At 30.8% G+C, this 23,405-nt stretch overlaps 1 protein-coding gene across 1 annotated transcript; it reads right to left on the bottom strand.

Annotated features, from left to right (window-relative positions):
- Window positions 1-1,319: 1,319 nt before the first annotated feature.
- Window positions 1,320-14,545, bottom strand: LOC145043946 (delta-latroinsectotoxin-Lt1a protein). Its single transcript, XM_078992726.1, has 3 exons — window positions 13,979-14,545; window positions 12,593-12,778; window positions 1,320-1,678 (listed from the first exon to the last, which is right to left on the bottom strand). The coding sequence occupies exons 1-3, from the start codon at window positions 14,513-14,515 to the stop codon at window positions 1,388-1,390; spliced, it is 1,014 nt and encodes a 337-aa protein (XP_078848852.1). The 5' UTR covers window positions 14,516-14,545; the 3' UTR covers window positions 1,320-1,387.
- Between the last annotated feature and the right edge of the window lie 8,860 nt (window positions 14,546-23,405).

Below are 23,405 nucleotides of genomic sequence, written 5' to 3' on the forward strand. Positions count from 1 at the left end.
AAATGCTTATAGATAAATGCTTAAAGTTTTGGCACATCACATATGGTATTTAACTTTTTAATTATAGGTTTTTTTCCTAAAAAAAACTACAAAAACTTATATCAAGGCTAACTGTTTTTTAAAGCCTCAAGTATGATGTATTTGTCTATTTTATTTAAGAGCTAATATTAATATAATATTATATTAAATAATTATTTGGAACAAAACATTGAAACTGAAAATAATAGCAAATTTTATATTTGTAAACCGGTCTGGAATTGGATTGAACCGGACCGGAACCGAAAACCGAATGATCGTTAAACTAAGAACCGAAATCGGACCGAATAAGACTACTAGATTTTAAAATAAAGACTCGAAATCGGACCGAATACCATTAACGGACATGGTTCACATTTGGTACCAATTCTGAGCTTCAACAACTTCGAGTTTTCTATATTTTTTGTTATATTTTATGACTGATTTTTCACTTTAAATGTCAAGTCCTCAATCGACTATTATCTATTGTCTTTGTGTTATTGAAGGCATAAAAGAGAACATAGCTACCCAAAAGAAGCTTTCCAGCACTATCATATCCATCGTTTGTCGCATTATACAGGTACCCGAGTGTATATTATAATGTTTAACATGTTAAGTAAAAATAATTGGTATCGTTCAAAAATAATTGGTCTCGTCCAATGCACATTATTTTCGATTTTTTTTTTTTTCATTTTCACTTTATGCACATCCATACCTAATAATCATAAAATAAAAACCAAAAAATAGATGACACCTAATAAAAAACTATTATGCCACCGCATCCAGGTACCTAGCTAGAAACTATAAACTGAAAAAAACGATTCGGCGCAAAACAATTCTCTAAGTGGTTGAAACAAACTATTCGACATGAAAATGAAACTAATTGTTACATGAAAACTATTTGCCAGAAGGAATTATTTGGCAATGCTGCGTTAAACGGGTACTCTCTCTCTCTCTCTCTCTCTCTCTATATATATATATATATATATATATATATATATATATATATATATATATATCCGTACTCCTACCATTTTTTAGTTTATAAAAGATGTAATAATTTCTTTCAATTTTATTAAATATGATAAATATGACAATCTTAAATAAGTAGAAAGTTTATAAGAAAAATCCTCCTAAATGCTAATAGAAAAATTATCAAGTGGTTGTCGGTTCATAACTAAATGCTAATACTAAAATTATCTGCTAATTTGAGATTGTGTAACTGTAACCATATGCTATTACCAAAATCAATAGGACTCTAGAATTTCAACTTTGCCAAAAAAAAAAAACTTAACAACATATGCTTGATTGAAATTATTCTTTCACGTGTTAAACATGTTTCATTTGGATGAAATATAACAAGTATTAAGAATCATAATAAATTACAATGGTTATCGAACATTAAAGATTTATGTTGTTTATCATGAGTCTTATTGAGGATTAAAATGCACTCTACCCGATGACGATAAATAGGACTAATTAGCTTCCCAACGACATGAAATCTTGACCTAAGTTTGATACGAACGACCAATGATAATCCTTTTCCAGAGTCCAAAATGTCTTGCATAATTCTTCCTGCACCATACATAGGTTTGTTGGTTGTTCCCAAGTATAACAAGAAAAACGTTGGTCCATTACTTGATGCGTAGAGTGCCCGTGTTTCCTGAAAATGAAATTTAGCCAAACATGATTATCCTGTATGTATAGTTCAGAACATGTAGGTTACATTTGTTTGGTTGTTTAGTTAAGATTTTAAACCAATCAACATGTTTAATAAAAGATGTTGAGATTTTTCAACAATAACCAATATGTTAGATAAGCTAGTTGACCTCATTTAAATGTATTTGTTTTAGTCTGAACCACTTCTTTAAGGTGCTAGATAACTGATTTGAGCTCACTTAAAGCCATTTTTCTAATTCCAACCTTTCTTTCAACGTCTTAGTTAAGTGAGTTGGTCGGATGTGGTCCGCTTGCCGCCAAATATCCATTGTTACTAAAGCTTGATAATGATAAGAAAGGCATCCAAAGGGGACGATTTTTAAAAAACTGGGGACACATATGTTTGGCATTTAAACTGGAAACGACCACCAAGAGGGCTGAGGATATGTCACAATTGAAAAGTTTAATGGGTGATCTTAACAACATTACATTTTAGGACCACGAAAATAAATGGATCCAATATGTATTCCAAGGATAATTAGATACATTATTGGAACAATTGGTCACCGATAAAAGTTATTTTTTTTTTCGTGGAGAATTGTTTTGAACATGATACATTCGAAAGAAGCTTTGTCTAAGATGGGTGTGGGGGTTAAATCTCTTATGTCTGGATTGTGGTGCTTAAACGTAATTGACATGTCATTTGTTTGCATCGTGTTCATCTGGAAGAACATTTATATAGGCGAGATAGTAATTTTGTGCATCCATTGAATGTGGATAATTAATGAGCACATTAATTGAGGATATTAAGGTGAATGTTTTCCTTTGTATAAAAAACAGGGCAGATTAGTAATTTTCAATGTTCTAAAAAGCTCGCTACGGCTCTGCTATGGCGTGCTATTGCTCGAAGATTTCTACTTGCCGCCAATCTTTGACAAAATAACGCCTTAATTCACATATATATATATATATATATATATATATATATATATATATATATATATATATATATATATATAATACTAGAAAATACATATAAAATTATTAATTAAATACAAAATTGTCGCCTTAAGTCCCGTTTTACAAACGACATGGCTCACTACGATTAAAAAAAGTTTGTGGCTTGACATAACACCAAGTCACGCGTTACGTTATTTACAACATTGGTAATTTTTCATTGTTCTCTCCTCTTTAAAATGACCTATTATATGATCCATTAGATAATGTTTTCGATTTCTTGCTAGACTTTTTTTTCCATAAAATTTATTCTCCGTTCAAAAAGAAATAGATAAACAAGTTAGACTCCAACTTAATTAACACGATTAAATTCGAACATATATAAAATACAAAAGATTATACTTGTTAAATAAGTTAATAACCCAAATAGAACTTCAAAAAAAAAAAAAAAAAAAAAAAAAAAAAACTCAAATACAATTTAAGTGTTTCAGTAAGTTAATATATATATATATATATATATATATATATATATATATATATATATATATATATATATATATATATATATATATATATGAAAAAATAAATATACCGTTAAGGGTATAAAACTTAAGTATCCAAATCCACCATAATACTTCGTTTTGTTTGATAGATTCATATAATGTTCTTAAACTTCAATCCCTAACTTGATTTACTTTGAAGATTTTCGAAATTTCACTATTATTTTCCTCTTACATTACATCTTTTTATCAAACATCTAATAGACTATATATATTATAGTTGAAAATGAAAATTATGTAAGGGAAGATAAATATGAAATTTATTAAAATCTAGACAGTCAATCAAGTTTGAAGTTGAATTATAAGAACATTGGACAACTACAATATATATATATATATATATATATATATATATATATATATATATATATATATATATATATATATATATATATATATGATTCAAAACGATATAATATATTAAATTTGAGTACCTAAATTTATATACACATAAAGGTATATTCACATTTCCCATATATATATATATATATATATATATATATATATATATATATATATATATATATATATATATATATATATATATATATATATATTGGTGGAGTTATTGATATGACGTTATAATTTAATCCAACCTACTTGAGTATTTTTAGAATAACAAAACAAATTTATTAAGAGAAATCAAATATCATATCATGTTACACTTTATTTTTATTAATCTTCTTATTAATTAGATTAAAAACAAGTGTCAAAAAAAATTAAAGAGAGAATTAATGGATTATATATTTAATTGTTGAGTAAATTACACGAACTGTCTCTCGTGCGGGTGCCAAAAGACACGTTCAGTCCCTATTTTCAAAAATTAACTCGGTCGTCCCTCGTTAGTTTAAAAGTTACATGTTTCTTCTATCCGAACATAAAAAGACCATTTTACTTTTATCTATTTCTTTTCAGATATCTTTCTATTTATTTGTTATTTATTAATTTGTTTATTATCAAAAATATTATAATTGCCTTTTAAAAAAAGAAAGAGGAAATTAGTTCTTCACTACATCTCCTATCCACCATCACCACCCACGCCAGCCGACACAAACTCCGGCGACATCTCCAACCATTGCATCCTTAACATTATTTCCCTCTCTCATGTAGAAGAGCGCCACTTCATATCTAGGGTTTCGTATAGAGGAGATCTACCCTAGGCAGCACACAACCTACCAGATATGTTGTAACATACCGAAATCCAGGTAAAGTTATTAAACCCTTCCATTTTTTCAAGTTTTCAAAATTGGTCCCTTGAGAGAGTTCTTATAGCAAATAAGTATGTTGGGCGTACTGGGGAGTACGTTACGCGTACTCATGCGCTTAATTTGGACGCGGACTCGCCTGGGTACACTGGGCGTACCCAGGGTTACGCTGGGCGCAATGGGTCCAGATGCAAACCCTAAATGTTTGGCTTGTGCACTATATAAAGGATACTAGGGCTCATTTCTCAGCCTCCATATTAGAGAGTGAAACCCTAAGAGAGAGGCTTCCATCGTCCATAGCTTGAGTGTGTGTGTTTTGTAGCTAAAAGTGTTTTGGTGTGTTAGTGAAGAAGAAGGAGAAGAGCTTGTGGAGGCCAGGGCTTGAAATGCAAGGTTGGATCTGAGATCTTCAGAGAAAGGAGCTTCATCTAGAGGTATAAAGTTCAAAACTTTCCTCTTTATTTGGTTTGATGTTGCATGGACCATTTGTAGGGTTAAAAGTCCCAAAGGTGAAGACTTTATGAGTGTAATGTGCTCCATGGACCTAGATCTGTCCCATTTCAATGGTATTTGTGTTATAGATCCATAAAGTTTCCATCTTGGTCGTTGATATGAGGTCATGCTTGAGTTATGAGCTCTCTAGAGTTGGGAAATGGAATATTATGGGTGATAGTGACTTGTCCAGCCATGCAAAGGCTTAAAGTCACCAACTTTATGGATTAAGAGGCTTAGAAATGGTCAGATCTAGAAGTTGGACGTGGGTCTTAAGTGTTTAAGACCCCAAAAGCTTAGAGTTTGAAACTGGGAGTTACATGGGGTGTAGTCTTAGTAAGCGCGGTGTAAGGCGTCGCGTACCCCGTTTCTATGAAGACACCGGGTACGCCTAGCGTACATGTTTGGTACGCACAGCGTAACCGGAGAGTTGACTTTTAAGGTTTGGTCAAATTTAGGGTCTTGGAGCTATGAGAGGGGTAAAATGGTCTTTTACCCTTCTAAGAGTACTAAGAGAGGGAATAGTCTAGCCTTGAGAGATGTATTGATTTAGAGTGTTTATTTCATATGATTAGGCGGAGGCTAGACCAGATTTTACAGAGTTCGATATTACTGAGTTACCCGAGGTGAGTCTTCTCATTATACTTTATCTAGAGTGGTCATTAGAGTTATGTGATAGAGTATTTGTATGTTTTTGCATGATGAGATTTCTATGTGCTTTATGCTATGTATATTACAGAGTTTACAGAGTTTGGACCGTAAGGTCCACAGAGTTAGGGCCAGAGGGCCCATCAGAGGTATGGGACCGGAAGGTCCCACTGAGACACATTGACCAGAGGGTCAAACAGAGTTATAACCTCGAGTGGCTAATATGTGTTTGCATGTGGTATTTTGGGGAACTCACTAAGCATTTATGATTACAACAGTGAGGATCGCGGGAAGGCGCCGGCTTGATCAGTACACACTTGAGGAGCTTTTACATATTTGATCTTGGGATGTGATGTTATGAATTGATTATGTGATACATTGATATTTTTATAAAAATTATGAATAAAAGTGTGTTTTTAAATGTGAAAAATTATTTGAAATTTTGGGTGTTACATCTGTCGAGGTATAGAGAAACCAAACACCTGCACACGTAGATCTGGAACCCACTTTCAGATCTAAATGATTACTGGTGATGATGGTGTTTGCATTTCCCATCATATCAGATCCTATGAATGGAAGTAAATGATACTAAAACCCTAGGCAGCAACGGTGACAAGATTTGAGATGATGAAGGTGAAGGTTTGAAACTGAATAATACGATGGTGATTTTCCGAGGTGGCGAAAACATTAATAAGAGTTGGGTCGATACCAGATCTTGTAGATACCCAGGGTCGGCCCTAGAGGGATGGAAAGCTGGGCGACCGCCCCGAGCCTCGCCGAATATCAGGGCCCGTACGAGTCATGGTTAATATTTATACATATAGTTTTAGCATTTATAAAATTACTATGTAGCAAAAATATCTAAGACATATTTAGTTGAGATGGTTGAGGCATGCGTAACTTCAGAGTGGAAGACCTTAGTTTGAACCTAGTTTTAATGTTTTTTACATAGTTTTTGAAGGTTTTAGTGACTTCTCAGTTTTCAATAACATATTCACGTTCTCCCGATTTTCAAACATAATTCTCGGTTTTCAATAACCATGAGTTATGCTTTTACATATTCACGATCAACTTATTTTGTTTTCACTACACTGTCGATTCTTCGTTCATACACCATCCTTCATGAATCAAGATTTAACAAGTTTAATCAAACTCCTTAAATCCTCAATTAACATTCCATCTTGTTTGATCCTTCCTTCAGCAATGATATTGATGGTATTTTTGTTAGTTTTTTATTATGTAAACCTAGTTTTGATTTTTGTTTACTTAAGATGGATTTGTTTACAAAGAGTTGTAGTCTGTAGGTTCTATTGGGTTTAACTGTTAAAGCTCTATTTTGTTTATGTGCTTTTCTTTGTTCACCTGGTTGTATAGAAATTGAATATCAATACATAATATCAAGTTAATTTTCAGGTATTGAAAATTGTACATAGGAGAGGTACTCGAATAGGAAAAATGAGAGATAAATAAGCACTCTGGAGGAAAGATAGAATGACATCTTGAAGCTTGTTATGTGAATTAGTGTACATGTTTTCCCTTTAATGGGTATAGCCATCGAATGTTTGATAAAATGCCTAGGAGAATTATACAATCTAGAGTTAAACTTTTGACTGTTTGTTTGATGTTTTTATAGTAATTCTAGTTGAGTGATATCTTAGATTGTAGTTATGGCTCAAAATTTGGATCCTAGTAATGATGGAAGTTTAAGAATAGTTTTCTATCTCACCTTATTTCTTGTTCAGGAGCTCAAAATAGCTAAACTGAACTTGTAAGTGTAAGATAATATCTGGTGTGTTTTATGATATGCACATGTGCAATTGAGGCTATTTTTGCTTAAATTGTTCTTTACAATACCTTGACGATTGGATTTTACAGCCTAAAGTTTATTGACATCCGAAGATATTTAATGTTTTCTCAAATAGTTTACCTACACTGTACAGAAAACATTCTCATTTTATTGTCTTTGTATTTCCTAAGTATATGTTAGCCTTTTAATATATAAAATATCTTGATGTTTATAAAAATACTAATTTTTTTTAAATTTAAAGGGCCTCGTTTTATTATTTTCCTCGGCCCCCAAATCGGCTTGGACCGGCCCTGCAGATGCCGAATAATTACATGGATTGATACAATGTTGAGAATCGACCAGAGAAATATGGAGATAGCAAATCTTGATAAACAACGACCATAGCCTACCGAGAACCCTCTTCCGATAAGGGGTTTGTCATCAGTAGTAGAGGGTGGATCAAGAACGAAGGAGGTGGAAGAGATGTCGTTTGATGGGATTATTGTTATGGTACTCTTGTAGCTACTAGTTATGGGTAGAAGAAGACGACCTGATTCATCATCGGAGTTGATGAATTTAAAAAGGGATGAGTAGGTCATGCCTAAGTGCTCAGTCTATTAATGATTTCCATTATAGTGTTTTGTGTTACATTTATGGATGGTAATCAAGAGGGTTTTTGGTGGTATTCCATTTTCCAATGGTGGTGCAATTTTCCGGCTGTTGTGTTTAAGTGTTCTCAAGCAATATATATATATATATATATATATATATATATATATATATATATATATATATATATATATATATATATATATATTAGGTTTAATGTTTTAAATTGTTAGGTAGACCTACAATTTTAATTAAATGATTTTTTATTAATTAAAAGTAATCAGAAATATAAAAAAATAAATCCAAAATAAATTGAAAAGGGCATTATAGTCATTTCATGTCTCGCAAGGGATGAAGCGTGCAATACTAAGCTAACAAGGGATGAAACGTGTAAATTTTAACTAAACGAGGGATAATCCGAATTAATTTTTGAAAATAAGCACTAAAAGTGTCTTTTGACACCTATATGTGGGACAATTCGTGTAATTTACTCTTAATTGTTTTATAGGAATACAAGAATACATGATAATATATATATATATATATATATATATATATATATATATATATATATATATATATATATATATATATATATAAAATGAAGGAATAGAAGATAAGTAAGCACAAAGATATATATATATATATATATATATATATATATATATATATATATATATATATATATATATATATATATATATATATATATATATATATATATATATATATATATTATCAAATATAAAATGTCAGTAAAGGATTAGCAACCCGTATTTAAGTAAACATATAGACTAAATAAACAAATTTAATTAAATATATTAAACATCTTAAATGTTATATGTACTAAATTAACAAATTTATTTAAATATGTTAAGCATTTTGATTCTCTTTTATATAAGTAATGTTTTTTTGTATGCACACCTAATTTTCCTTTCTACTTTTTTTTCTATCATTTTTTTTTATTTTTTTTTATTTTATATAGGTAAGATGTTTTTCGTATGCACCCCTAATTTCCCTTTCTATTTCTATTTCTTAATTTTGTTTGTCTTTTTTTTTTTTTATGTCTTTCTGTTGTTTTTTTTTAATCGTCTATTTTCTTATTTTTTTGTTTTTAATATTTTTAATAAATACATACTATTATTATTATTTTTTGTTTAAATTATCTTTGTGTTATTTTTTTACTTAGACTGTCTATGTGTTATTTTTTTTTCGTTTAGACTATTTATTGTTATTATTTTATTACGATTTTCATAGCCTTTAAATAAAACCCACACACAAACATAGATATAAATGTTTATAAATTTTTTTAATACAAAGTGTTGGACGACAAAAATAAACAATTATAGTTCGAATGAAAGAAAAAGTTAAAGTTAAAATTCAAAACATCTAATCAAATCAATTTATTCAAAATGATAATAATAATAATAATAATAATAATAATAATAATAATACAAAATTAGGCAACAAAAAACAAAAAAAAATGATAAAATACATCAATTAAAATGGGTTAGAAAAAAAAACATGGATAGAAAAAATTCAAAAATTAGGGTTTATGTATAACAAATTCAAAAATTAGGGTGTATGTATAACAACGCCGATTAGGTAAACATATAACCCATTTAATTAAGTATCTTAAACATCCAATTAAAAATGTTGGAGATTGATTATTTAAAAGGTTGTTAACTTGTTTAACTTTTTTTGTATGAAGTAACTTATAATGTTTGGATCCATATAAATTTGTATTTGTTTTCTTCTAATTTATTTAAAAAATGTTTATTAAATAGGTGGAATTACTTTAAACATCATATAGATCATAACCACTATTTTTTTTCATTATCAACAATGTCATACAAATTAATCCGTTTGTTCCTCTTTTTTTTCTTCATAATTTTACTATCTATTAATTAACAAAAATTGGTAAACATTATAAACAATTTGTTACTTTGTAGTATTTTTATAAGATCCAACAATTTCTTTTAAACAAGATCTATCTTAGTATCACATAAATTATTAATAACATTTACAGAATATATATATATATATATATATATATATATATATATATATATATATATATATATATATAATATTTTAAGTATACAAATTTTTTTTTCTTAATTTCCGTTTCCGGTTTAACCAGTTTGGTTTTTTAATTTTTTTTTACATCTTAAAACAACCACAACCAAACCAAATAAGTTCGGTTTAATCGTTTTGGGTTAATTCGGTTACCATTGATTATGTTCGATTTTACGGTTAAACCGAATAAAATTTCACATTTTAAAAAATAACAAAAAAGGAACATACTAGACATTTACCAAATGAAAAAAATACATTAATACATAACATATTATATTTAGTTTTTCACAATATGTTATCTTGAAGTGTTGATGATGTAGTCATAAAAGTTGTAAAAGTTAATTAATATAGCTTTATTCGAAAATATGGAGACCAAAGAAATAACCAAATGTTAATTGACAATTGACTAATTAGCTATTGATGTTTAATAAAATATCAACACAATTATAAATTTATAATGCTTCATAATTAAATAATGAGTTATCAAAATATATTTTTTTAATAAATAATCCATCAATTTAAATAAAAATTTTAATTTATAGATATGAACTATAAAAACATATATTAATTTAATAGGTTATTAACCAAATTAATAAAAATTTAACCAAAATCAAATCAAATAAAGTAATTTTATTCGGCTAACCAACCGAATTAACTAAATAACCCAAACCCAATAAATTAAGCATCGTTTGGTTAATTTCTTTATCACTTTCCTACTATCAACACTCTAAATTTGGGTTAAACTTTCTTTGAATATTTTTTAGTTTTGAAAAGTCAAACTTGTACATCACATGATCACTATAGCAAAAATATGAATATCTATAAAAGGTTACTATGGATTTAAAATTCATAGCTATTATGCTTATTATGCTATATAAAGGATTAGGTGTGAGATGAGTTTATTTAAAACAATTAATTATGAAATTTTAACAATTTGAACATTTTGAATTTATAAGAAAAATAAAAATTATTAAAATTAATGAGACTTTAATACATTGAATACATTACATATATAAATCATTTATAATAAATACCATACATATATATTACCTTACATATTAAATGTGAAATTTTAATTTCATAAAATGAAAAATACAATAAAATGACAAGTGCAAAATAAAAAATTCAAAAATTCTAGGAAATGACATGTGTTCAAATGAAGGAGAAGATGACATGTGACAAAAAAAAAACTTGATTTATTAAGAAGGATAGTCTATAGCGCTTGTTGCTACGAAATCCAAATTTGTAGCTATATTAATGGCACAAAATTTTCTTACGAAATCAAAATCGTAGCTATTTCAAAATTTTCTATAATACATTATAGATGTACATATTTACCTTATGATGGTATTTTTAAGATTTTCTTTTTCTAAAACTTTTTACAAATTGAAAAATATTTACCTTATGATGGTATTTTTAAGATTATCTTTTTCTAAAACTTTTTACAAATTGAAAAATATTTTTACCAGTAGAGATAAAAAACGTTTTTTAATGTCACATTAACCACATACTAAACCCGAACCTTTTAATCACCGTACAAGTTTTGTAATGATTCTTACATTTAGTAATAAATCAATTTACCTTATTTATATTTAAGTATTGAAATTTTATTATTTTTTATTAATATACAAACTAAAAATTTGTTTCATTCAAAAGGTTATTTTTCAATTTTAAATAAAACATAGATATCAAATATTAAAAAAAACATTATTATCTCGTAATATTTAAATATTACAGTTTTTCTTTTATTTAAAGGGATTTTCTAATATGTGCCCTAAGGGCACATATAAGAAGTATTAATTAATCATAAGTATTACCATAATTAAATTTAAAATGCATTAATTATGAAGATTATTAATGAATTTTATATTTAATTATGGTAATATTTCTTATAATTAATATGTTTAATATTTAATTATGATAATAATTATGATTAATTAATATGTGTCGTTAGAGCACATATTAGAAAATCCCTTATTTAAATGCTAAGGTGAACTAAATTTACTTAAAAAAAGATTAATGCTTAAAAAAGCGACAAAGTACATGAAAGACTTTTTATAACATTTACGATATATTAGAATAACGTAGATAATTTTTAGAAAAAACGTTTGAAAACGTTAACGATTAGAAAATGTTTGTGAAATAAGATTTTGATAAATAAAAGTTATACGTGGAAAATAAATAACCATTGAGATGCCCTAATTACCAACATTGTCTTTCCGGGTGATCTAATTAAAAAAATTTCCCCGAAAATGGGAACCTAACAATTAACTGCAAAATTTCATAAAGAAAACCCCAAAGGTTTAAACTTTATGCGTCAATATATTGCTAGTGACATGTGATTTATTCATACATGCTAGGCTGTATGTGGGTGATTTGGCGTACGTGGGACATACAGAGGTTGTGACTTTCCCTTTTTACATTGTCTTTTGTTATAAATCTATTAATTTTCTATTTATATTGCCACCTCAATTTTTTTCCTAGTCTTTTCTTAATAATTCAGACGTATTCGATAAGTTAATATTTTTATGGATCAACATTGAACGTTTGGGTTTTAGTGATGGGTCAAGTAGAAAGCTTACCGATGAGGTTACAATAGGAATATTGTTGAACGACAAAGTTAAAAGCTCGGGATGAATGTGAAGACCATACAGGCTAGACTTGATGTTTACTAGTAGATTTATTGAGCAATTGTACGTGAGGAATTTGGTAGTAACGCCAGTGTTATCTACCCCTTCCCCTAGCTGAAATTCGTTCACTATTCCTACCTACAATCATACAAACACTCAAATCATAAATCGAATCCATTTAGTTTTCATAAAGGGATGATTGTTTGTATATGGGAAGTTTTGTAGTTTATGATCACAATCAAACTTCTTCCTACAGAAGAAGGGCTTTTCGCAATTAATATGTAATACCACTTGGTGTAAATAATTTTTTATTCCATCATTACAAAATAAAGATACCGACCCATGCTGCTTGTCATTTTAAACAAATTGGGGGTAATCATGCATTTTAAAGCTTACCACATGCATGCCTATTCATTATCGTAGACATTATCAACTTGTTAAAGGAAAAACCATCTAAAAAAGTAAAATAACGGAAAAGCTCACTTTTAATACAGGCTTCGTAAATTCGTTTAATTATAGGCATGTGAATAACTGAATATACTAACAACTTCAAGTTTTGATTTTTCTATTTCTTGATAACTGGAATTAATAAAATAATGTACTTAAATTTCGAAAACGTGTGTTTAATATAATTAAGAATATAAATTGAGTATAAAATTTATCAATACGTACTATCAAAATTAAAAAATATAGAAATTCAAAAAAAAATGCTAAATCATAACAAATAGTTGTTCATTTAAATTAAAACTCGAGTACAATACCGTTCACATAAGATTTATATGAATCTGCTATTCGTAGAAAGATTAATTACAGATTTTTTCTCAAAATTCTCGTTGAGTTTGATGACCGAATTAAATTGAAATTTAAATACCGTTTATTTTGTTTTTTTAATCATTCATTTATATTTTTCAAAAGTTTATTTTAAAATTATCTATTTAAAAAAAGGTTGTGTGTTAGAAGTATTATTCATTCACATACATGGTCACATCAAAGATGGACAAACACTATTACACTTGTACACTACATTGACTGTAAATATAGAAATTACCTTAAAATTTTGAAGAAGCGAAATGTAGCCGAATTTTGAGTTCAAATTAAAGCGAAGTATATTTCTTTGAATTTTGTTGTTTTTCGATTTACATTTCATGCTGGCTAGTGCAAACCGCAATAACAAATAGCAAGGATATATTTTTCAAAAACAGCGACAATGATTTCAATCCTTGAAATTTCATTAATGTGAACGTAAGGCTTGAACTGTTTCATGAATATTAACTTAAAAAAAAAAAAAAAAAAAAAAAAAAAAAAAAAAAAAAAGGAACTCCAAAGAAAGAAAATTACCTTAACAGAGATATCGGGAGGAGGAGGCTTAGTAATGAGATAGAAGAAAAGTAAAGCAACTCCAAAGCTCACTATAACCCTCAAGCTTATCTGAAACAATATCCATACACATGAATCAGAGTGTGAAAAAGATACAAGATCCCACATCTTCTTTCCAAAACCCTTCTGTAATTCCTCCTCACTTTCCTCCCCATTGCAGCCACGAGCACCAGCACCATGTACATTGTCACCACCAACGAAAACAGAGCACTTTTCTCCCATTTTTACCACCACCCTCTCTACAGCATCGTGGTCGGGGCTTTCTTGAGGACCATAAGGGATCTTCTTGTCATGCAAAAAAGAGTTGGTGGATCCTCGGGATGAGGAGTAATGAGAGAGGGTGAGTCGGCGTTGGGTGGCTGGTGAATGGAATGAGATTACATCGTGGTTGTAGTGGGAGACGGTGGTGGTGGGACTTTGGACGAAGTATAGGGCAGCGTATGGGTAGGACCTGCACAGCGCTTCTTCCTCCGATGACTCGACAACGGGGTTTGTCATCAGGAGAGAGAGATAGAGAGAGAGAGATATGACAATCGGTGATCCAATGGCGTGAGTTTGGAGGGTTTTTAAACTGGCACAAAAGTGGAAAACAGTAAAACGGCGCTTGGCAAATGCATATTTTTATCTGGCAAAATATGTTTTTATTTGAAGTAATTAATATACACATATGTTCCGGCGGTGGATCCCCTGCGGACCTCCGCCGAATCATGAATCCTCCGGATATGTTAAGTTTTGTAATTTTTTATTAAAGTAATAGTAGTCTGTATAGATATCTTCGCGGAGACATTAAGTCTTCTGCGGAGGAATTCGTTTGGATGGTGATTAAAACCTCTGCAGAGGAGGTGACTCGGTGCTCCGCGAAGACCTTAAAGTCTCTGCGGAATGGGTGATTGCAATACTTTTAGCGACAATTTTTGTGATATAAACGGTTTTTTCATTTTTAGATTCATTTGCAATATTAGATCGGTTTTAGTATTAGAAATTTGTTTTCAAAGAAAATATAAGTTTTGTTATTTTATGTACGGGAGTTTTTGGCAGATCAGTAATGAGATTAACACATACGTTAGAGCAAAGTTGTCAAACTTAGGTTTACTGCTTCCGCCAAATTTTGACCGTCGAATATTGTTTGATTTGGTCAAAGTAAAGCTAATGCGTTCAATAGTAATATATCATTGTCATTTCAACATCCGGTTCATGAGTATGTTATGAATATTGTAGAAGAAGCAGATGTTCATCAACTCATAAATGGAATTTCTAAAACGAAGGAGATTGTGCATTTGTATTTGGAGGTATTTGAGGGAATGGTCAAACAAACAGAAGCTGTTGACAAGATTGTACCCTACAATGTTGAAAACATTGTATCTGATAATGTTGAAGAGTGTCCACAAGAAGAAACTGTGGCAGTGAATACAGTGGAAGAAGAAAATTTATATGAGTTTGGAAGACTATGTGACAAAACTTTGTTAGACGATGAAGAGTCAAATCAAGGTTGGTTAGAAGATGAGTTCACACACTGAAAAAAGCTTCATACATCTTTTACGATATGCCTCTCATACCTGATTGTCCTGATCCTATTGTTGAACCTGAACCATTTCACAGTTTAGGTACAAATGATGATATGTTTGTTCGTCAAACGTATGATAACAAACAACAATTAATATTTGCTTTGAGTCTTAAAGCAACCATAGAAAAGTTTCAGTTTAAGACAAAACATTCTAACGGGAAAAGCGATATATGTGGGCCCCTCGATGATTTGGTGTTGAATTATGTCTAGGCCCAGCCAGAACTAAATTATTGTGTTCAATTAGAAGCCCTATATCATAGCAAATCAGAAATCAGGAAACATAGATTCTGGACGAAGAGATTGATTACATTCCATGTCTTGTGTCTAGGAATATCTTGCAGAACGAACGATTATATGATCACTTATCTTAGGACACGTGACTAACTGGGTCAGAGTTCGACAACAGCTTTTGGAAGCTACAATTTGTTGGTCGATTTAGAAGTCATACTAGCAATTATAGTTACGGAATTATCCAAGTGGGAGATTGTTGGATTAGGTGTCTAAGCTTATAACTATAATTGGTATGTATTTGAATTGATAGCAGCACAATCATTTTAGGTTTCCCTCAAACCTAGCAACTGGATAAGGAAATTTTGAAAGCAGAAATATTAATTTATTATGAGATTAATAAATTAATATAAATGATTTATTAATATGTTAAAAGATTAATATACTAAAAAGAAATCATAATGTTTAATTAATAGTTATCTAGAAATTAATTAGAAATGATTTTAGGGTTAATTGTATTGATTATAAAGTGCAGGGACTAATTTGCAATTTTCTAATAGTTGAGTGGAAGGTTCCAAAACCTCCTTGGAAGGGGGTGAAATCTATAGGTGAAACCCTAATGATTTCGTCTAAGGGGATTGGATAAGGCATGTAGATAAGCTTAGACCCAAACTAAATGAACATTAGGCTTTTCCCTGAACCCTAGCCACCTCAGCTATATAAGGAGGCCTCTGGCTCCCAAAATCGGTCACTCCTTTTTTTGAAGAAACCCTAGGCTGAAAATTGCATACCCTAGCCTCTCTCCTCATAAGTTTCCTTCTTGCTAGTTCTTGGGTGTGATTCCATTAGAGGCATTGCATTTGTGGCGCTAAGCTTCCAAGAAGACCAAGATCAAAAGGATTACCAATTCTTTACTATAACAATTGAAAGGTATGTAACTCTAAAACCCTAATTGGTTAATTTCGAAAATAGCCTCCTCTCTTAGAGTTCTTATTTTGAAATTCAAGTTATATGTTAAATAGTTAAAACATAGATCAAAAGCAGGTTGTATGTGAACTTAGGAATTGTTTTTTCTAGTTTATTTTTTCTACCTAAACGTATCACATAAAAATCTACTAATCTGTCATATAACCAACATAACATCATCCTATATACTAGGATACAAAACTTAGTGGGTTGAAATTGGCTCATTCGACCCACAAGTATAGTGATGGAAAACTTACCTCTTAGTCTGAAAGATCTCTGAACAGGACACAGCTCCGAATATCAGCTCAACTGTCACACCCCAAACCAAGGATAGCGGAAATGTCCGAGGGTGGAGGACTTCATGTATAGTATCACAACAACGAGTATCATAGTGCTCAGAGTAAATACAACCATCATAAATATAATTGAAAAAAAGTTATACCAAAGTATATGTTCACATGATTCAAATCCATTACATTATGTTGACAAAATGTACTGTTTGACGATTTATCGTCCCATCCTCAAAATGCTGTTTGTTTTCCTATTTCCCTGATTTCCTGAGAATACAAGTAGTTTTGAAAAAGTGTCAACAATTAAGTTGGTGAGTTCATGAGAGTTTTGTTTGACGTAGAAACCGTTTTCCTTGTAAAAGCGATAGGGTATGATTTCCAGAAAATCCAATATTTTCTTAGTTAAGTGTGGAATGAATGCTCCAATGTTATGCGATAATAAATTCTAGAAGAACCCTTAGATTTCTTCTATGATCACTCAGCGTATATAAGTTATATATAAATTGAGTTAAATGAACTGTTGTAGTCTAACAATTCTAGACGAGATGTAGTGTTAATAGAATCTGTTCCAAATAAAATCCAATATTTTCCTTATAAAAGTTATGTAACCCTAAATCTCAGGACTAAAAATGAACAAGTATTTTTCCATACTTAAAATACTTCATGTAAGTTTAAATCGAAATAAATTCGTTTGATTTAGAGGTAAACCCTTTTTAAGGTAAAAGTTTCCTTGTAAACTTGAAAGATTGTTAACTACCTATGTGAGTCGCTATAACCATACTATGACTAGAAATAACCTGCACAACGTGTTTCAGAGGTTAAGATACTATGACTCTTGTCACCCGTAGACCTGTCGGTCCCACTGTAGTTAGCAGCAAGGTGTGGGGTGTCAAACCCAATATAGATCTATACACAATTATCAAACTCTCCCTAAAAGGGACTCTGGTTATAACTTATAGAAATTTGGTATTGGATTAGTGTCTAAGTCCATAACTATTTTGGTATGTACTTGACCCGATGGTGCATGGTCCTTTTAGGTTGCCTTCACCAAAGCAACTTGATAGGATGAATTATGGAGAGAAAGGATTAAATATGATTTATTAATATATTATGAGAATAATATATTAAAGGAGAAATCATATTGTTTAATTAATATTACTCAATAATTAATTGGTAATTAGTTTTGTGACTAAAAGAGATTAATTAAACTTAAGGGACTGGAATTGTAACTATAAGATAATTGCAATTTGGGCTATGGATTGCCTTATATTAAGGGGTGGACGAATTCTATGGGGAAACCCATGAGAAATCGTCCAAGGCCTTAAGGAAAGGGGGTCCATGGGTTGCTTAGGGCTTAAGCATCCAAATTAGGGTTTCCTTGTTAGATAACCCTAATAGCGTAACTATATATACATCCCTTATGACCCAAAAACGAGGCTAACCATCCTTCTAGGGTTTCACACCTTTTAGGGCAGCCTCCTTCCTCTCTCATCTTCATCCTCTTGCTTTTGGTGTTTGTGAACCATTAGAGGAGTGACATTTGTGACTCTAAGCTTTCTAAAGTCAATACAAGGAGGAATTGAGATTGTTATTGCTACATAACAATCAAGGTATGATCTTAAACCTATTCTCATGTTAATTTGATTACTTGAATGCTAGAATTAGGGTTTATAGTCTTGGATAACTTGCATGTACAATAGAGAAACCTAGATCCAAGCATTAGGGTTTGTATGAGCACATAGGATGTTCGTATGACCAAAACTCATCAGTGGTATCAAAGCCTAGATTGGTTTCTATTGTATTGATGCTTTGTATGATTGAAAAATTCGATTTTTGTGTTTCTGGGGGCTGGACTCGTCGAGTCCATAGATGAACTCGCCGACTTCATGTTGACTCGACAAGTCCATACCTAACTCGGCGAGTTGGCTGGTCGAATGGAGGGAAAACCGGGATTTCTTGCTGTTTTTGCTTAAGGATAGTTTCCTTATCATATTAGATCAATATAAATCCAATTTTATGATATATTTGACTATATTCTTGATCTAGTTAAATATATTTATCAATTAAAAAAATATTTGTTTCCTTATGTGATAATTGATTAATTATTTTGATTAAATTGGTAAATTTTTTTGCAAGAAATCATTAAATAAATCAAATATGGATAATTATGTGATTAAATGTTAATTAAGATTATTTGTTATTTGATCCTTGTTATTATGAAAAGTTTCATATTTTCCCCTTTAGGTTTTATAGTTTAAATTTGAACCCAAAAGTTTTGTTGTTTTGAAATTTAAATAGTTGAAACCCTAATGTTTTGAAAAAAGGTTTCAAAACTTGCCCTCAAGTTTTGGAATTTTAATTTTGATTAATAGTTTAATTTTGATATATATTTAAATTCTAACCCTAATGTTTCTAAATGCTTCAAAACTTGCCCTCAAGTTTTGGAATTTAAAAGTTGATTAAAAGGTTTAATTAGGTATGTTAAATTCTAAAATCCTAGTAATGTTTTGAAAAGTTCAAATCACACCCTTGTGGTTTTATTAATTAATTAAGGTGTATAATTAAAAGAGGTTTAATAAATCCATAAAAGTTTAGGTTTACAATTTAATTGAATTAAAAGTATAATTGTTAAATTTGACCACCTAGTATTTAAAAGTGTAAAAGACACCCTATACTATATATAACATTAAAAGTCTAACATTATATATATGTATGAGTAAAAGTCAGTCTTACCGTTAGTAAGCCTCATTCACGAAGCTGGTCTATAAGAGGTGTTTAAGGAAATTACCTATAATATGGCGATTGAATGGGTATCCACCCTTACCCACCGCACTCTTGACTAGTGGAGGGTCGTTAGCCGAACGGGTAGGATAGGACGAAACCTTCCATTATAAGTATGATGAAGTACAAAAGTAACTAAATGTTTTTCAAATTCCCAATCTTAGTTACTTAGGGAAAGTGAATTGATGAAATTCCATGAAATTACACTTTGTGCCCTTGCGAAGACGTTAGTGGAGCGTGTGTGGTTTACCGGCACATCGAATAGGTGACTGTAACATGTGAGGGCACCATATAAATTTGCATGGTTATTCACACCCGCTTTGTGATCCTCGGCATCTCAGTCACAAACAAGAGGGGCATATCGAGATTTAAACATGCCATTGAAATTTTCAATGAATTTCAAAGGATCTAGGAGTTTTCATAGATTTAAAACTTAAATTTCTTTTTCGTTTTTTCATGGTGGGAATTAGTGAATCGTCATTCACTTACCTTTAAATGTTCTGCAATTTGGGTTACGACATCCCTCTCCCGAGTTGTAGAATATTGTGATGGGTCCTTGCCTTAGTATCTCATTTGGGTGATTTACTAAGGTCTCAATCAATCAACTAACTTGAATTCGTTTTCTCCCGTGTTGTAGATGTCAAAGTTCGACAACTATGGTCTTCCCAAATCCCGTGGAACAAGCATTCCACATGAAGATGGTATTCCACGATTCGATCGAGGAACAAGAAATCATGCTTCACTTCCTCCACCTCCTCCAGTTGTTCTCCCTAACCCACAAGATCGAAGAATTGAAAGGTTCAATATCACTAAGGCACTATTGGAAATGAAACATGAAGATGGTAAATCCGTGTGTGCCCACATTCTAGGAATGAAATCACACATCGATAGGTTGATTATGTTGGGTGTGTCATTTCCCGATGAGTTGGCTGTGAACTAGGTTCTACAGTCACTCCCTGAATCATATAATGAGTTCAAAAGAAAGTATTATATGATGGATCATGACGATAACCTCATTGACCTAACTTACATGCTCATTGCTGCTGAATCAGAAATGATTTGGCGAAGTAATGGAGCGTATTAATGTTTTCCGCTGCTTTTATAAATAAAATAAATTTTGACTTATTTAATTATTTGTTTATTTCCTTGCAATGAAATCGTTATGAAAATTGATGTTTACATATTTCTACATTGAATGGATATGATTCTTATTTATGGAAATGTCGAGAATTTACCAAACAGGGAGAGTTTCTCATCGCCCAAATTTCAATTGGACAGAAATTTGGAATCACGCAACTTGGTTGCATGATGAATGAGAAATTTCATATTTGGAAATCAGACTAATTCGTTGACAAAGTGTCAAGTGAAGGACTAGGAGATCGAGCACACAAAGTTGTGTGTTGATCAAGTCCACCATAAGAGTAACAAAGATATTCGTCATGATTTACTAAAGGTTTAGTAAATATGATTATACTTATAAGATTAAGTGTAATTCGGAATTGATTAAAAAAGGTTTAAATCAATGGCAGAACGAATAAGAAGAATCAAGTAGGCAGAAAGATAAAAGGTTATCCATTCTAAGAAGAAGGGAGAGTACCTTTTATGTTTTATGATAGGTCTTAATGATTAAGAACCATATCTCAAATGATCCTCTAAGTGAGTCTTAGTACAATTGTATGTTTAAGAAGAGGAATCAAGAATTAAAGAAATGGTTAAATCAAGAAGTCAATCATACTTCGTTCCAAAACAAGTCTTAGAGTTAAGATTGTGATAATGAGTGACAAGTATTAAAAGGTTTATAACGTTCATCAAATGTGGAAAGTTGTGATGTCTTGGATAAGACAAAGACCAACTAGGACCAATTTATGAAGTGTTTTGATAAAAACTACACTAACTCTTAAATATTTGTTTGTCAAGAAATTTTTATTGACAAGAGAATCTTATATGTCAAGGAGTCAGTGGGAGTCTTAATGGTATTGAAAGGTTTCAAGAACAAATCAAATAAACCTTATCGATCATCACTAGCACACGAGTTGAGATTAACAACCTATCGTGTTGACATTATTTTGTTTCTGTGTTGTTCCAATTGAGTTAATTTATGCATGTGAGTCCTATGAGTTCTCATTTGAATGCATAAAAGTCAAGGACCTTGACCAATGGAAAGTACATTGATAGGAAAAGGTGAGATGCTTAAGAACCATATCTCAAATGATCCTCTAAGTGAGTCTTAGTACAATTGTATGTTTAAGAAGAGGAATTAAGAATTAAAGAAATGGTTAAATCAAGAAGTCAATCATACTTCGTTCCAAAACAAGTCTTAGAGTTAAGATTGTGATAATGAGTGACAAGTATTAAAAGGTTTATAACGTTCATCAAATGTGGAAAGTTGTGATGTCTTGGATAAGACAAAGACCAACTAGGACCAATTTATGAAGTGTTTTGATAAAAACTACACTAACTCTTAAATATTTGTTTGTCAAGAAATTTTTATTGACAAGAGAATCTTATATGTCAAGGAGTCAGTGGGAGTCTTAATGGTATTGAAAGGTTTCAAGAACAAATCAAATAAACCTTATCGATCATCACTAGCACACGAGTTGAGATTAACAACCTATCGTGTTGACATTATTTTGTTTCTGTGTTGTTCCAATTGAGTTAATTTATGCATGTGAGTCCTATGAGTTCTCATTTGAATGCATAAAAGTCAAGGACCTTGACCAATGGAAAGTATATTGATAGGAAAAGGTGAGATGCTTAACTACTTGGAAGATATGGTGGGCAGCCGTGCTACCATAAGGCAAGAAATCAATATTAAGAAAGTTCGGTCCATATGAGTTTGAATTTTTCGTAAACCTTGGTTTTAACAAATTCACATGGATAGGAACACATAAAACGTTTAAATCTAAGTGTCATAAGATTTCCTCCTTCATGAAAATGATTGTGAGAAAATGCTTTCATTAAGAAAGATTTTAAGAAGATAGTGACTGTAAAATTGCATTCTCGAATTCGATTATGGTTATGGTATCCCTTTCCATGATTTGAATTGTGAGGTTTGGCAATTAGTCTTAATTGTTTAGACACACATATGAACTATCTGTGACAACCCCAAATATATTGCCGTTACAAACCCTATTTTCACTAACGGAATGCATCACTATATGTTATTTTCGGTAATGTTTGGAGTCGTCAATAAATAAATATCTAGTTATTTATATGTTCCGATATTATCATAAGTATTTATAACTTGTAAATGTTAACCCCGTTTAACTAAATAAAGTTATATTACTTTTCAACCACTTCACCCGGGTAAAAAGTTTTAACTCCGTTAAACTTTAGCATCGGATAGCCGTGTATCGGGTGCAATACCCGAGACATATATAAACAAATGGACGCTACATTTGAACTCTTTTACCACACCTTCACTCTCTCTCACTACTTTCTCTCTCTAGACCCGAAACTGACCCCAAATCGGTGAATTCCGGCTTCCAAACGTAAGGACTTATTCCCTATCTTATGCTAAACATACTTCATTGAAATTAGAGGCAAAAAATCATAGAAA

This window comes from Lactuca saligna, chromosome 1, assembly GCF_052625555.1.
Source record: "Lactuca saligna cultivar CGN05327 chromosome 1, ASM5262555v1, whole genome shotgun sequence".
Taxonomy (NCBI): Eukaryota; Viridiplantae; Streptophyta; class Magnoliopsida; order Asterales; family Asteraceae; genus Lactuca; species Lactuca saligna.

What these genes read in the sequence shown, in the direction of transcription:
- LOC145043946 (XM_078992726.1), bottom strand. Translation starts at nt 14,515, where the DNA reads ATGACAAACCCCGTTGTCGAGTCATCGGAGGAAGAAGCGCTGTGCAGG. An exon ending in CTCCCGATATCTCTGTTAAG is followed by an intron (nt 12,779 to 13,978) that starts GTAATTTTCTTT and finishes GTATGATTGTAG; the next exon opens with GTAGGAATAGTGAACGAATT. An exon ending in TTCCTATTGTAACCTCATCG is followed by an intron (nt 1,679 to 12,592) that starts GTAAGCTTTCTA and finishes TTTCATTTTCAG; the next exon opens with GAAACACGGGCACTCTACGC.